The sequence below is a fragment of the Myxocyprinus asiaticus genome, chromosome 29, assembly GCF_019703515.2.
Source record: "Myxocyprinus asiaticus isolate MX2 ecotype Aquarium Trade chromosome 29, UBuf_Myxa_2, whole genome shotgun sequence".
Lineage (NCBI taxonomy): Eukaryota > Metazoa > Chordata > Actinopteri > Cypriniformes > Catostomidae > Myxocyprinus > Myxocyprinus asiaticus.
In genome coordinates, this window is record NC_059372.1 from 39,795,769 (window position 1) to 39,813,456 (window position 17,688).

The window sequence follows — 17,688 nt, forward strand, 5'->3', positions numbered from 1 at the left end:
AAAAATAAAAATGTTGCACATTTTTTATTTTTTATGTATCCTCCTGAGGCCCAGCAGTTCATTTTTGTGTAGGACATTTGTAACTATGAAATTTGTTTTTCTTAGCCTATACATGCTACAGTGGTATATCTTGGGGTATTATCAGAGGACTCCCTGGGCTTTTCAGAGATACCAAATATTTGAGAGTTTGGCCATGACAAATACTCGTTTTAAAATATAAGTTACAATATAATCATTACTGTCACTTTTACTTTGTTAAAATAAGTTGTAATTTATCCCAACATAAGAGTTACTTTTCACGCATATCCGCCACCATTTTAAATGGATCAATATAAATACTGAAACCAATTTTTTCACAAATAACCACTAGATGATGCCATAAACATGTGAAACGTATGTACCATAGGTCGTTTGGCTCGTCAGCTTGAACAGAGTGAAACAGGAGCCATCAAACATTGTGTATCATATCTGATACAGCGTTATAGGGTTAAGAAAACTGTATTGCGGTAATGAGAATTCCATTGAAAACAATGAGAATAGTAAAAGTAAAGCATCCAGATGCGGTAATGAGAAATGGGAGGTTCAATGTCCTTAAGTCCCAAAATGATATATGATGTAATGAAATATAATGTAATATTTCACATAATAAAATAATTTCAACTCAAATAAAAATTATATGTCCATTTATTTTCTTATTTGGAAGTACAAATTCAAGTAAGAATGATCTTTTGAACATTAACACAGAAATTCATTCACGAAAGAAAGAAAATCATACGAGTTCAGTCAAATTCTTTAAAATTCACTATGGCTGAGTGGGAGTGAACCACAACACACAAATCACTCAATTACTCTGACACCGGCCTATAAGATCCTCTATGTACCTCACAACTCATAAACACAATATCACCACAATGAAAAAGCAATAACAGTGTAACAGCCCTACCGAGAGCCTCAAACAGCCTAATCCGTTCAATATTGATCTTCTGCTCTCTGAATGTTCAGGATAATATTTGCTGTTGAAATGAAAGTAAATGTGTTTTATAGATATGGCTGTGGCGTTCAATGTGTGTGTTTGTTTGTACAGGGGGATCTGGGACACATCGATTTGACAGGAAATGAAATGCATTTTGTTTCCTGCGAGTATGCAGGTATCTGAGCATTTCACAGCTGCTGGTGCTCATATTCTATTGAACTATTTCAATAAGCCCATAAGGGATTATAAACCTGTATGACTTGAATGAATATGCACATTTGCAAATGATATTTTGAGAGCTCCAGGGAAGGGGACTCTTTTTTTTTTTTCCAACCTTAAATTTCAGTGTGTTCCTCACAAAAAGGTATCGTATGACTTCAAATGACTAGATATATATAGTGCAAGCTTGAAAGCTATTGGTCACTCTATGGTTTTATTGTATGGAAAAGAACAGTGTGAACTTTCTACTAAACTTCTCATTTTCCCATGCAAGATGGAAAGGTTTGTAAAGACATGAGTAAATGGTGATGATAGAATTTCACATATTTGGTTTACTATTTCAAGTGTCAAGAATGGTCAATAAACCATCTACAACTTATCAGCTGCACTTTTAAAGGTGCACTGCTGCCTCATACAGAAGAAAATAATAGTTATTCAAAGTGTGACGAATCAATCAGTCCAAGTGCCACATTTCTAACTTTTCGCACAAGCGCTCAATGTGAAACGGCTTTCAAATTGTCTCATTATTCAGTCTAATTTCTCTGAATTTGCACACAGAATCGAAGAGAGCAAAAGGAAATTTGTTTACCCCATGAACTTTTGTCACGCTGATCGATTACGGTGGCGCCTTTTCAATTTCACGGTCTGAAATACAACTGTCGAATTGAACACTTTAAATTTCCAGCTCCTGTTGTGAAGGTGGGAAGAATTCCTGGCTGTGACGATACTAGATCAAGCCCTCCTGAGTTTTAACTACTCTCTTTCTCGCCCAAAGCGCCTTCGCCATTACTCTCGCACCATGAGCTTCGGCTCAGTGACAATACACATTATAGTTTCAGATTGAATAAAAAATACAGTCTGTATCATTTCTGTGTGTGAAACAAAGTTAACACATAGGCTCCATAACAAAACCTAGTGAGCTGCCTACGAAAGGCAGCATTGTAAGGTATAACAAGAGCCCTCCCGATGTGAAGGCTCTTCCAAAAGGTAGGTAACATAATTATATTGCCTCCTTAGATACTTTGTGTTTGCCAAATAAGGCTGCATAGCAAGTATCCTTTGCAGAGAAGGAAATCCCTGACTGCACTAAGACAAGCATATAAGCAACATCAAAATCGCTATTGTGTTGATTAGCCTAGGCGTGCTGATATTCAGTGCAACAGCACTCTTGCTCGTGTTTAATTGTACTTCATTCAATGCTAAAATGTATCAATAAAAATAGTTGTGGAAATGTACTATTTTACCTAATATTTGTGTGTGCTATGATTTTTATTTTTAGAGTATCACATTGTTAGCTTAGCAACATGATAACAACAAACTCTACTGAAATCAATAGCGATGTCCCAATACCGATACTAGTATACGGTCTGATTCTGCGCTAATGTACATGTACTAATTCTTGTATAAATGCTCCGATACCAAAAACCGATACCATCTGACATACAAATGTCATTCCATAAACATTCAGCGCACAAATTAAAATCATATTATGTCCTTTTGTAATTGTTAAACCGCAAAGACTGTGATTTAATGAGATAAATAAATAGTTTGCATGTGCTGCGTGCTTCAGAGTAAAAAGATCTTGTTTGAATGTAAATGTTAAGCCGGCTGCTCATACTAAGGAGCTCTAAAACGCCATCATGTGCATCACACGCTCTGTTTATAGCAGATGACAGTGAGCAGAGCACTAAATCACTATGTAGCAAGCAGCACTTACAGACTACATATTTATTTAATTAAATAGCTGCGGTTTAATAATCACATAGGGTCACGTATCGACCTGCTTTTCCGGAGATGAGAAACTACCATCAAAAACTTGAACTGAAAAGGCTTCACTCCAAAATAAAACCTTTCGTCAACATAAAAGCTCAATTTAAATGAAAAAAAAGAACGACAGAAATATATCACTACTGTATAGTTATTTAATATTCACTGTAACACTAATAATAATAATAATAATAATAATAAACCAATAATACTTACAGTTGTGCTCAAAAGTTTGCATACCCTGGCAGAAATTTTTTAATTGATTTTGAAAATAGGACTGACCAAGAAAGATTTCAGCCACAACTGCCAGAAGAATTGTTCAGGATACAAGGAAAAACCCACAGGTAACATCAGGAGAAATACAGGCTGCTCTGGAAAAGGACGGCGTGGTTGTTTCAAGGAGCAAAATACTTGTTGACCCCTCACCAAACATTGCGCTTATGGTTGTGACCATAAAGCTCTATTTTGGTCTCATCACTCCAAATTACAGTGTGCCAGAAGCTGTGAGGCGTGTCAAAGTGTTGTCGGGTATATTGTAACCGGGCTTTTTTGTGGCATTGGCACAGTAAAGGCTTCTTTCTGGCAACTCGACCATGCAGCTCATTTTTGTTCAATTATTGTCGTATTGTGCTCCTTGAAACAACCACACCGTCTTTTTCCAGAGCAGCCTGTATTTCTCCTGAGGTTACCTGTGGGTTTTTCTTTGTATCCCGAACAATTCTTCTGGCAGTTGTGGCTGAAATCTTTCTTGGTCTACCTGACCTTGGCTTGGTATCAAGAGATCCCCGAATTTTCCACTTCTTAATAAGTGATTGAACAGTACTGACTGACATTTTCAAGGCTTTGGATATCTTTTTATATCCTCTTCCATCTTTATAAAGTTCCATTACCTTGTTACGCAGGTCTTTTGACAGTTCTTTTCTGCTCCCCATGGCTCAGTATCTAGCCTGCTCAGTGCATCCACGTGAGAGCTAACAAACTCATTGACTATTTATACACAGACACTAATTGCAATTTAAAAAGCCACAGGTGTGGGAAATTAACCTTTAATTGACATTTAAACCTGTGTGTGTCACCTTGTGTGTCTGTAACAAGGCCAAACATTCAAGGGTATGTAAACTTTTGATTAGGGCCATTTGGGTGATTTTTGTTAACATTATGATTTAAAAAGTAGTCAAACAAGTATTTGATGATAAATGGCTTCATATGATCACTATCCTTAAATAAAAGATAGTTTTTTGCATGATCAGTCATATTTTCAAAATCAATGCCAAAATGTCACAATTTCTGCCAGTGTATGCAAACTTTTGAGGACAACTGTATATTCAATCAATATGTGAGGTTTTGTATAAAATCAATTCATTTGATAAAAATAATACAACATTGTTGAAAATTAATTGTTCTATTTCCATTTGTTTACAGTTTTAATTAATTAATTAATTATGATCCCATTTTGATGATACAATGAAAAGAAACGGATGATATATCAGGTATCGGTATCTGCAAGTACCGAAAAGGAAGTATTGGTACTCGTACTTGTACTCGTACCAAAAATGGTATCAGGACATTCCTAGAAATCAATTGTGAGTTGAGTCTGTCATGTTAGGGGCACTATTTGTTTGAGAAATCTCTCAAAACAATTACTTATGAGGTTTTATTTAAGTTAGGATGCTGACTTAGAAAGTAGCTGTCTATGTAGGCTATAAACTGCAAGGAGCCTTACTAGGTTTTGGAACAGAGCTGTCCCTATACCACTAAATTTCAACTGTAATGTCGTATTTCATAGCAGATTTCTCTGTAATGAGCTCCAATGTAGAAGTGACATTATGCATGTTGTGATTTGAAAGACAGTGTGATTTGGGAGAGGGGTTTGGATGATGTTCAAGTATCAATAACTCACTGGTGTGCAGTACTCCACCATGGGGTAGTTCAGTTTATGACCCTTTGCAGTCCGACCAGAGAAGAAACAACTCTGACACACATCATAGTTGAAGTGCTTCAGACTGCGATATCTGCAGAGAGAGAGAGAGAGAGAGAGAGAGAATACTGAGAATCAGTGATAAAATGCATCTATCCACTCATTCTTAAGTTAATATTTGGCCAGTCAATATTATCATAAAAAATATGAATCGACGCCGATTTAATTTTATAGATAACAACCTAATATCTCAAGATTGAAAATGTATTTGAATTAACTGATTAAAAGTATTTTACATAAAAGGATGACATACAGTTTGTTTTAATATGGTTAGAAAAAAATATATAAAGGTAAAAATGCCTCTTAAAATTAATTCCAGGGGGCCAATATTGCTCCTTAATAAAAAGGTTAATTTCTGACACTGGTAATAATATCATAGAAGTATTTCATACGACTCATGTGCTATACCCCAAAGCCACACAGTAGCTTTGTGTGGAACAGACCAAACTATAAGTGTTAAAATTTGCAGAGTTAAGGTGGAGGACAAGATTATCAGCAAATAATGATTTAAATTTCTGTCTGTTCTTCACACAAAGCTATCATATGGCTTCAGAACCATATGATAGCTTAGTTTTATGGAGCTTTTTTGTCTTTTTTGGAGATCAACATCCTCATTCACTGTCATGGGACAGAGTGGCCAGGACATTCTGCTAAACTTCTTTATGGAAGAAAGAAAATCATAAGGTTTGGAACAACATGAGGGTGAGTAAATGATGACAGAACTTTCATTTTGGGTGAAAGTATTCCTTTAAAATCCTTCATTCCAAAGCCCCGTGATTTTACGCAGTAGCACTATCTCCAGCTATAAGCCTCTCTGTACTAAATTTTTGAATAAACTCCGGAATACTCACTTACTCTAGTTACACCTTGCTTGATTCAATAACATCAATAAAACAATGTTTAAAATAATTTATATTCAACAGATTTTCTTCATATAAATTTAAATTGAGTATGGAGGGGATTTTGGATTTTTTTTTTTTTTGCGAAAAGTTGATAAAGTAATTGTTCTGACTGGATTTGATGTGTTTCAAGCTGTTGTAAAATGCTGATATGGAGGCAATTTTTAATAGAATAAATTTTTTTGAAGGACCAAAATACTGATTCCAGTAAAGAGAAAAACTATCTGTAATAATACTGTAATAATATATATATTTTTAATTAAAATCAGCTTGCAGTAAATCGCTTAGTTGTGATGAAAGCAATGTCCCAATGTAAAAAAGAAAAAAGAAAATCTTATATATATTTTAAAATATAGTTCACCAGAGTACTTCACATTGTGGTTTTTAACCATGATAAAGTCACCGTAAAACAACCTTTTGTGGCTTACTACTTTCATAAATACCAGCTTTTAATCTGTTAAACAATTATTATAATTTGCATGGCATTTGCGCGGAAAGACTTATCAACTACCATGAAAAGTTCTTTTAAAGGCCGCAATAGCTCCAGTTTGACTGATTCTGATGCTCTTTCACTCTGTTCCACTGTCTCATTCTATTTAGTCCTCCTCTCTGCTATCCATCACTGACAGAACACAGTCCGTTTCTCTTCTGTCAAATGTTCAATTGAATCTCACCAGTGAGTTCTGCCTCAGAGAAGCATCTCAGAAACATGAAGCGTGAAGCGGTCAGGTCTGAGGAGGTGGAGGCTGTTAGTGTGACTTAGTGAGTGAATCTAAATATGCTAAAAGAGCCTGTTGCTCTTGATAATACATGGCCGTAATGTATGCATCTATGACATTTGAGCAGGTCACCCCCTATAGTGACAACAGCACACAGTGGCAGTTTAAAATACTCCATAGAGACAGGTGTTGATAACTAATACACAATTCATCACCCACCTTGTGTACAGTGTACACTACAGTTACAGACAATATTCCATAAACTCTGAGACTAAAAATGTGTTGATCAGCATGTTTTACCCTGTGTTTACAGTGCTGTATGTGTTTACAAGGCTAGCATTAATGTCTGGAGTAGGGCTATCAAAAAATTACAATTATGACAATTGTTTATTAATTTAATGAAATCATCTTCAATTATGAATTTTGCATATCAACAGATATTTTTTTTAACTTTTAAAATATTCACAGTTGAATTCACATATTTGGTTAATTTTTAAGGTAAGAAAACAACCCTATGCAATGATAATAACTTGCGAGGGCATTTTCCATCTCCCTTTTTGATTTGTAACCGGTAGCACCTAAAAACAAAAATGTCTGGCTAACATGTTGAGTGGTCCAAACATCATCTGCAGCCTGAAACTGAACTTTTGGTAGGAAGTTTGGATTGAATGCACTTGTTCCCTTGCTCCCTATTTAGTGAATAACTTAACCTCCAGTGTGCTTTTGGATGAACCCATTGATTCTCCATGTTATAATGCATAGTAAATAGAGGATTACTAAGGAAAAAATGCATTTGAGCACACATTAGTGTACATTGTGTTTAGCAGTGTGGAGTTTTGCGATAAATCGCTCAAATTTAAAAAATGGCATATCGGATGAATCTAGAGACTCTAATCATTTGACTCAAACAGGTTTCAGTGTAAAAACGTAATTAGGTTTCTTACCAGATGGAGTTTTGTTGCAGTTTCTCCCAAAAACTACGCTGTGGTTGGCGACATGTTGTTTAGTCACATGACTCCGTACGTCTTTAACCCTTTACTGACAGCACAGAGTCTCCTGAACTGAGATCAGTTGGTTTAAATGAATTTAAATTAAGTGTTGCGAATAGTGAAGCCAAAATACAACGTCCACACTTGTGTACACGAGGATAAATTACTAATGTTTAAAGTTCCATTAAAGTATGTATAATGAATGCATTGATTTACAGTTATACATAATTAAGTAAATAAAATATAAAACGTTTAAAAAAAAAAATGAGAGTCCGGTTACAGGATTGTTGTGTGTATTTAATATATAACACAGCATTGTTAAATTCTTGATTCTGATTGGTTGACAGACGTCTTAAGGTGTTGTATAATTTTCTATAACTTCATAGATGTGAAGTAGTGCCAGGTTTGTTGAATGCATTCCAGTTCCGTATCACTTTGCCATGTTTTTTTCTGAAAAGATTTAAACTGACATAACTTCAAAGAGCCATACAACCTACATCATCAATTAATACTAAATAAAAATAAAAATTCAATGGTCTGTGTTCAATTATTCCTTAATTAATGGTGTGAAACAAAGTGTCACTTTTTTCATTTTATGCAAATATATTAATGATTACTGTACTGTACAATAAATAATTTGAGCTTTTCTTACTATTTTTCACTGTGACTTTAATATGACTTTGGAAAAAAACTTGTTGTGTCTTCTTTCAAAAGGGACCACAACTGTGCCTGTAATCCAAAGGCTTTATGAACTGCAACAGTTTTATTTTGGGTATGTCATTTCTTGGGTTTGTGTTTAAAAGGAGGTTTCAGGTTAACAGGTTTATTAATCTCAACAATAACGCATTAGCTTTGGCAGCCCTAATTTACAGCTGAACTTTAAGAACTGTCAAATGACAGAGCTGATCAGAGAGCAGAGTGAACAGCACTGCATGTATGGCTGTCCTCTCTTTTTCTCCCATAATTTCTTTCTCCGGTCTCTCCCTCCATCGTATTCATCACATGCTGACATTTAGATGAATGCTGGGCCTCAGGAGTGAATCTAACCTTTCCTCTCCCAGACAGCACTGGACGCATTCATGTGCGTTTGTGTGTGTGTTAAATCTGTCAGATCTGAGCAGATATTACACTTCGTCTATTGTTTAGAACTCTACCTGCATTCAACAATAAGGCAACCTTACAGATATTTGCAATTTACATGATAATGCTGTTGTGTGTGTGTGTGTGTATCAGGGATATTCAAGTTTTGATTTCATTAGCTTTTATTTTTATTTCCTAATGCATTTTCAATTTCAGTTTATCTTTAGTTTTTATTGTTCAGAAACAGTTTTGATTTTGTATCTTTGGAAAATGACTTTTTAGGTTAGTTTTTTTGTTTCAGTATTTGTTTTCATCCCCTATATTTAAGCATCACAAATTGTTCCATCTGCCTATGATGACATGCTTTATTAGAAAATGCAACAAGTGAATTGTGATTGGTTGTTTAACCCATCTAATTGGCCAGTTTTCTTCTTGACAGAAAACACAGATAGACTAAAGTCATCCTTGAGGAATTCATTAAAACAGACCATACACCATTTACTGAAAATACAAAAATTGTAAGTAATTTTTTGATTGTAATTTTGTGCACATATATAGATTTGATTTAGTTTATGCTCTTTTGAAAAACCTGTTTTTAGCTGTTTTTATATTAGTTAAGAAAAAAAAATTCCCTACTAGTTTTTATATTTGGCATAATTTTCAATAACAGACGTGCAAATAACAGTGTTGGGGAAGCTACTTTGAAAGTGTAGCTTCCCAAGCTAACTTAATATATTACAGTCAAGCTCTTCTTTTAAAAAAAGTAGTATGCTACACACTACAAGCTACTAACAAGTAGCAGCTAAATGTGTTGAAGCTAATTAAAGAAGAAAATATTTTTAGACTTCTAACAATCGGATGATATTATTTAATTATGCAATAATATAACCTAATAGTTACTTATTTAAATAGAGTTACATTCCCTAATGAAAATTAACCATGGTTTCACAACAGTTACAATAGTTTAACCATGGTATTTGTAGTAAAACCCAAGTAACTACAAAATTATCCATGGTAAACCCATGGTACATTTTCATAAGGGTTAAACAAAAAGGGTGAAATTGAACATAAATGTATACTTAATATACACTAATTTAAATCTAAAACACTAATCTAAAACACTAAACACTAATCTATTTTTTATAGCTAATTTGTATGAACCCTTTAAGCTAAGATGGGCCAGAGAGAAAACAAATAATTGTCAAAAAAGTAACAACTACAGTCTTGACCAACACAAATTAGGTATCGTTAGAAAGCTTAGAAGCTCTACTTTCCAATGCATGCAGGCATTATGACCAAAACTGAACAAGTTCTTTTAAATTTATAGACAAATCAGAAGTGTTCTATTTTGATCATTTATTAAAAAGAATTGCACATTATTGCAATCAGTAAAAATCAAACTGATCAAATAGCCATGTGTCATATGTTGTTGGAAAGCTCTCAAACAGTAGAATACAACCAGCCTATTTGTTTTACTCACAGACAAAATATGGCGAGTAATAGCTAAGTATATGTCTTTGACAATTATGTTGGTGTTGCTTATATATGCCACATTTTCACTTATACTTTTACGAAAAATAAACAGAACATAAAATATTACCATCACTAAGAGGAGGTGATTATCTTTCAAACGAGCCCACACACAAGGTAATCTGATGCATATAGTTCATTAGATAATCCACACAAAGCACAATGTTACATATGACCACCAGGAGATGGCGCAAAGTAAATGACACAAACTCAATGACGCAGACTCATTGAGTCAAAAGGCACTCATTCTGTGAAATCTCATTACTAAAATCATGTCTCCATGATATGCATACCTTTAGTCATTGTTGTGATTGCATGTGTAATTAGTTCTTATGTACAATTATTATGTTTTATTTGTTTGGAGAGGCTTTTGGACACATGGAGATGTTTTTGGATTTTTGTAGTGCTATAACTTTTGATTGCTTTGTCGGATCAACAGATACAACTGACATGATTGGGAACAAAACAAAAGCAGTTTTTGAAGCCAGCTTATTTACACCCATAGATACTAATTATAAGGGAATCTTTATTTTAACCAGTTCATTTACATGAACTTAAATGATTTGGTTTCCCAGCACTACATGAGAGAGAGAAGATGGTTGAGGTGAGTGTGTTTGTTTACTCCCTCAACTCAATGCTGCATTCACAATACAATGTGTAAAATGCAGTGTTTTGTGACACTAAAGTACTACTCATTGGAAAATGAAGCTTGTTACACTACTGTAAAAATGTATTTAAGTTAGTTGCATCTCTGCTTTTAGTTTACTACTCCCAAACACTGGCGCATATATACTATACCTGAAACCGACGATAGGGAACTCTTTACAGATATTGCACTTGGCCTGATGTTTGGCCGTTTCTGCTGCCGCCACTCTGTGCAGGACAGGAAGCCACACCATAGACTGAGGCTCCAGCCTCATCCAATCAATGAAGTGCCTCGGTTCCAGCTCTACCTTATTGGTCACCTGAGAACAAAGATATACACAAGCAGCCAATCAGAGAAGGATTTCAGAAATCCCATAAACATCATGGGAGAGTAACTCAAACAATGCAGCACGTCTGAAATCAAGACGACAGCCAGAACAATTTCCCACTAAAACACCATAAATGATGTGTCAATCGCATGGCTGCTTTTATAGAGATATAACAGCCTCATAAATATTAGAATGAAAATGGAGTGTTCAGAGAACTACAGTGGGCTTCAAAACTTCGAGTCCACATTGGAAATCTCAGAGTCAAAATCTAATTTATACTTGGAAATAAACAGAATGTTTTAGGATTGTGACTAAGTGTAAAACAAAGAAACGTTGTTATAAAATGAAGAAACATTTATGATTCCACACTATTTTTAGGGCAAAAAAATCAATCTGTAACAGTGACAGTGTTGGGCAAGTTACTCAAAAAAGTAATCCATTACACATGACTAATTAATTCTCTGAAATGTAACCAGATTACATTTCTGATTACATAATTGAAAAGCAATCAGATTACTTACAGTATTACTTTACTTTTAAGTTACTTTCTCAAACACAAAGTAATTCAGTAAAAATAGTAATTCACTGTAATCGGATTACAATAATTTAAAATGTAATTTGTAACTACTTTTTGACTAAAACAGTTTAGATTACAATAATGAATTACTTGATAATCAGATACTGCGGTGCACCGCCTTCAATTGTAAGTGCATTACAGTTAACATTTTTACAGATTTGTGTTTGTTTTTGCAAACTGAGAGACGAGTCAAATAATCTTTTGTGGTATTCAACAACAGGCATCACAACGTGTTTTGAACCCAGAACATTAACAATGGAGGACAAATTCCCATATTTTAATTATAGTAAATAAACAATTTGACAAATAATACACTGAAAACCAATTTTGGTATGAATTCTTCTGATGTCCTTGATAAAAACAACATTCTTAGCAGTGATGTCAGTGGCTAAATGCACTGCAGACAGATTCGTTAAATGTCACTTAGCACGACAAACAATTTAGTCACTTGAGGGACAGAGACATACACACACACACACACACACACACACGCACACAGCCTCTATGACAATAGTTATCTGGAGGTTTGCGCTGTGATAACATCACACACAGCTCTGACCTCTGAGCCATGACCGCACAAAACACGCCAGAACCTCAAGCAGCAAGAAGACAAGAAAGCAAGAGAGACTGAATGTTGTTTGCATGGATCCATCCATCAGTATTGAAGGACTTTTGAATGGCTTCAGGTGAGACACTGTCCTGTCTGTCTGTCAACCTTTCACTCATGTGTCTTTCATCATCCATGTCTCTCAACTCTCTGTCCTAATGAGTCATCGTGCTTTAACAATCACACCTATCCATTATTTCCTGTTTGCTCTAAGATGTGGCAGTGATGTCCCTCTAAGGCATTTCTCATCCTGTAAGTCAGTTCTGATTGGATCTTGTCATCTGATCATCCGCTCTTGTTTAGACACTGCTGTCATCAATCTGTCTCTTCAAAGACAAAGAGCTTTTATATGCTGCACTGTGTGGGGCAGAATTCAATCATGCCACTCACAACAGACAGACAGAGAGACAGACAGACTGATAGAAAAACAGACCAAAAGACATAAAGATAGACATTATTAAGTTCTATAATATTGAATTACCAAATTTCAATCTGGTGTAAAATCTTTAACAGTTTTCTACAGCCCATAGCACTGTATGGAAGTGAGGTATGGGGTCCACGTCACTGATCAAAACTACACTAGATGGAAAAACATCCAACAGAATCCCTAAACACAGAATTCTGCAAACTGATCTTGAAATTATAAAGGACAACAAACATGTAGAGCAGAATTAGGCCAATTACCATTGATCACTACTATCCCCCCCCCCAAAAAAAAGATCTCTACATTTTTGGATGCATTTGAAATCAAGTCCCACAGAATCACTATATTTTAAAGTGCTACGAACCCAAGAACTGAACCCCTGAAAAAGTCCCCTCAGTCAGCTGGTTCTGAGACTCACTAACCAGTCTCAGACCAGCATTTCCCTTCAACCAAACATAAAAAAAAATCAGATCATCAAACAATCCAAAAAAACATCTATCTGGAACATTGGGATCAGGAAACTAAAACTCAAAGATAATTTTAATTCTATCAATCCCTAAGTCAAACTATGAATTGGAAAAGTATCACCTGACTGTAAGAGATACAAAGCAGAGACAGATCCTGACCAAGTACAGGCTAAGTGAGCACAGTCTAGCCATCGAGAGAGGCAGACACAGAAAAACATGGTTACTCATAGAAGAAAGAGTATGTGCTCACTGTACAACAGGTGAGGTCGAGATAGAGGTGCACTTTCTACAAGGGACATTTATATGGATACATTTACAAACAGCATAAACAACTTTACAACCACGAAAGAACAAGAACAAATTTAAATAAGTACTTTGAGAAGAACACATCGGCACTGGAGATTTATTCTAATGTGCCACAGCCTGAGAGACAGTGGGTAAAAGTGTATTGTGTGTTACCCCAGTGCGTTCACCACAGTGACCCTCAGTATATGTGTATATGAATGTATGTGTATGTAGACATGTTAGGGTTCTTCAGTTATGTAAACACTATGGTCTTCAGCAGTTCAACAATGTTTTCATTTGTTACATTGTTTAACTTACATTTAATTATAGATTACTATGTTTTTTTATATACAACCTCTGCTTTGACAATATGGTATTATTTACAGTCATGCCAATACAGCCACTTTGAACTGAATAAATAGACAGATACAGACTGACAAAAAAACAGATGAACTGAATATATAGATAGACAGACAGACAGAAAGACAGATTAACTGAATACATAGACAGACAGACGCACAGACAGTAAATAGATAGATAGAAAGACAGCGACAGACAGACACATGATTTAAACAGACAGACATACAGACAGATTGATAGATGATGGATAGATAGACAGACAGATTAATTGAATAGACAGACAAACGAACAGACAGTAAATAGATAGACAGACAGCGACAGACGAAAAAAACAGTGTAAGTAGACAGACGGACAGTAAATAGACAGACAGATAGATAGACAGATGAACAGAGTAAATAGATAAACAGACAGACAGAATATAGACAGACAGACATATAGATAAGACAGAGACTGAGAGATTAATTGAATAGACTGACAGACAGATGAATTGCATAGATAGACAGACAGACAGATTAACTGAATAGACAGACAAACAGACAGCAAATAGATAGATAGACAGACACAGTAAATAGACATACAGACAGACAGATAGATATAGCACTTGCCATAGATGTGGCTGTCTTGTCGGGCACTTCTCATGCACCTTACAGTCTAGCTGTTACCACAAAATCTCAATGGGGTTAAGATCCATAACACTCTTTTCCAATTATCTGTTGTCCAATGTCTGTGATTCTTTGCCCACTCTAACATTTTCTTTTTGTTTTTCTGTTTCAAAAGTGGCTTTTTCTTTGCAATTCTTCCCATAAGGCCTGCACCCCTGAGTCTTCTCTTTACTGTTGTACATGAAACTGGTGTTGAGCGGGTAGAATTCAATGAAGCTGTCAGCTGAGGACATGTGAGGTGTCTATTTCTCAAACTAGAGACTCTGATGTACTTATCCTCTTGTTTAGTTGTACATCTGGCCTTCCACATCTCTTTCTGTCCTTGTTAGAGCCAGTTGTCCTTTGTCTTTGAAGACTGTAGTGTACACATTTGTATGATATTTGAAGCATTGTATAGTCTTCATTCCTCAAAACAATGATTGACTGACAAGTTTCTAGAAAAAGCTGTTTCTTTTTTGCCATTTTTGACCTAATATTGACCTTAAGACGTGCCAGTCTATTGCATACTGTGGCAACTCAAAAACAAAAACAAGACTATACTTTGTGATCAGTTGAATGCCACTTTGGTGAATTAAAGTACCAATTTCCTTCCGAAACAGCAAAATCTGTACATTATTCCAAACTATTGGCTGCCATTGTGGATGTATGTTTGTATGTATGTATGTATGGATGGACAGATGGATAGATACAGTTGAAGTCAGAAGTTTACATACACCTTAGCCAAATACATTTTAACTCGTTTTGTTTTTTTTTTTTTGTTTTTTTTCAATTCCTGACATTTAAATGTAGAAATCATTCTCTGTCTTAGGTCAGTTAGGATCACTAACTTTATTTTAAGTATGTGAAATGTCGAGGCCTGGGTAGCTCAGTGGTAAAATACGCTGGCTACCACCGCTGGAGCTCGCTAGTTCGAATCCCAGGGTGTGCTGAGTGACTCCAGCCAGGTCTCGTAAGCAACCAAATTGGCCCGGTTGCTAGGGAGGGTAGAGTCACATGGGGTAACCTCCTCGTGGTCGCTATAATGTGGTTTGTTCTCGGTGGGGCGCATGGTGAATTGAGCGTGGTTGCCGCGGTGGATGGCGTGAAGCCTCCACACGCACTTTGTCTCCGTGGCAACACGCTCAACAAGCCACGTGATAAGATGCGCGGGTTGACTGTCTCAGACGCGGAGGCAACTGGGATTCGTCCTCCGCCACCCGGACTGAGGCGAATTACTATGCGACCACGAGGACTTAGAGCGCATTGGGAATTGGGCATTCCAAATTGGGAGAAAAAGGGGGAAAATCCCCCCCAAAAAAAGAATGTGAAATGTCAGAATAATAGTAGAGAGAATTATTTATTTCAGCTTTCATTTCTTTCATCACATTCCCAGTGGGTCAGAAGTTTACATAAATAGATAGACAGACAGACAGAAATACAGAGAGATTAATTGAATATATAGACAGACAGACAGACAGACGTACAAACAGATGAACTGAATAGATAGATAGACAGACAGACAGACAAACTGAACAAATAGACAGATAGGCAGATAGCCAGAGCGATAGGTAGGCAAATTGAACAGATAGATAGATGGATGGGAATACAGACAGAGAGACAGAAAGAAAGGAGAGAACAAGACAGACGCACAGACATTAAGAGAGACAGACAGACAAATGGAGAGATAAACAGGTGTTTTTTATTTATATGGGAAACAGATGTATGGAAAGACAGGCAGACGGAGTGTCTCATAAAATGTTAAAAAATAACAATAATCAACCAGCAAACAATTTAAAGAGGTAACCATCTCTCTCTTTCTTTCTAAAGTGGATATTCATAGTCAGTGTATTTGCTGAATTTACACGTAAAAAATTACTGGAGGACAAAAATGTGAATGCTCACAAGACCATTAAAACACACACGCACGCGTACACACGCAACACACACACACACACACACACACACACACACACACAAGGTCTTGTCTGGGGTAATTTGAGGATATCGTGAGCAGTGTCTGTCTGTGTGTCTGTGTGTGTGTGTGTGTGTGTATATACGCACATGTTGGAAGCAGCTGCGGATGCTAGGCTCGATGTTGCTCCCGCCGAAGGCCGCTACTTCGCCCAGCTGTCGGGGGATCTGAATGGCATCATGGAGCAGCAGACCCAACTGCCTCTGATCACACGTATCACCCGCTGACGACACCTGATTAAACAGACCTGAAAAACACACACATACACACATCAGTATGACCAAATCATGAGCTCTCTAACATTTCACTGAGAAAAAAACCCCACAGGTGAATGCAATACAAATATAATACACCTGTAGACAGATAGATACACAGACTGATAGATAGACAGACAGACAGGCAGATATACAGACAGACACATATATACAGGCAGATATACTAACAGATATAAATAGACACAGATAGACACAGTTGATTAATATTCATGCAAACTCAAACTTCTTAATTTAGTGATAAATATGTAATTTTCCTATTATCTTTTATCTAGTCCCTGACAGCAGTCTCTCTCTGTTTCTGATTTGACCTTGGCTTGGGAACGGAGATAACCTTGATTAACACAGCAAGACTAGACCCCTGCCAGAGCTGATAATGTCTCACACACACACACACACACACAGCAGAACTCAAGACCCTTGTGCTTAGAGCATCACAGCCATTCAGAACACACTATTTTCTCATTCATGAAGACAGCTAAAGTCAAAGAGACTATATCACTGTGTGGATTGTCCAGTGCTATATCAGTCTAAAGGTGAATGAACAAAAACTGAGCGGTCCGTGAGTCTGTCAGTCTCTCAGCACTGCTTTACAAAGTGCTGACCCGAGAGATTCAATCTTAAACTGCTGACTGAAAATAGAAAAAAAAAAAAAGGATGATTTCCATCTCAACAAATGTGATGTCATTTTTCTCCTGTCTCTACGGTACTTCACACATGGAGAACACTCGCTGTTGTACCTTTAAACTAACGTGTGAAGGGATTTGTGTATTGTGAGTTTTGATCACACAGAGGAGCAAAAACCCAGAGCTCCTGAGATGAATCACAACTTAAAAGAGCAAAAAGCCTAATTACGTGGCAAGGTGCATCATGGGAGCGCAGTCTGTGCTTCAGATGAATGCGCTTTTTGAAAAGACAGGAGAAGGGCATCGTAGGATTTGTGGTGTTTCATTAA

General features: G+C 36.3%; 1 protein-coding gene across 1 annotated transcript in view; it reads right to left on the reverse strand.

Annotated features, from left to right (window-relative positions):
- LOC127419658 (dystrophin-like) overlaps positions 1 to 17,688 on the reverse strand; it is a 375,384-nt gene that overhangs the window by 40,987 nt on the left and 316,709 nt on the right. The window contains exons 66-68 of the mRNA XM_051661226.1: positions 16,551 to 16,708; positions 10,953 to 11,119; positions 4,860 to 4,971 (exon numbers count right to left, since the gene is read on the reverse strand). Of these exons, the coding sequence (XP_051517186.1) occupies positions 4,860 to 4,971; positions 10,953 to 11,119; positions 16,551 to 16,708 (437 nt within the window). The remainder of the gene's footprint in view (positions 1 to 4,859; positions 4,972 to 10,952; positions 11,120 to 16,550; positions 16,709 to 17,688) is intronic.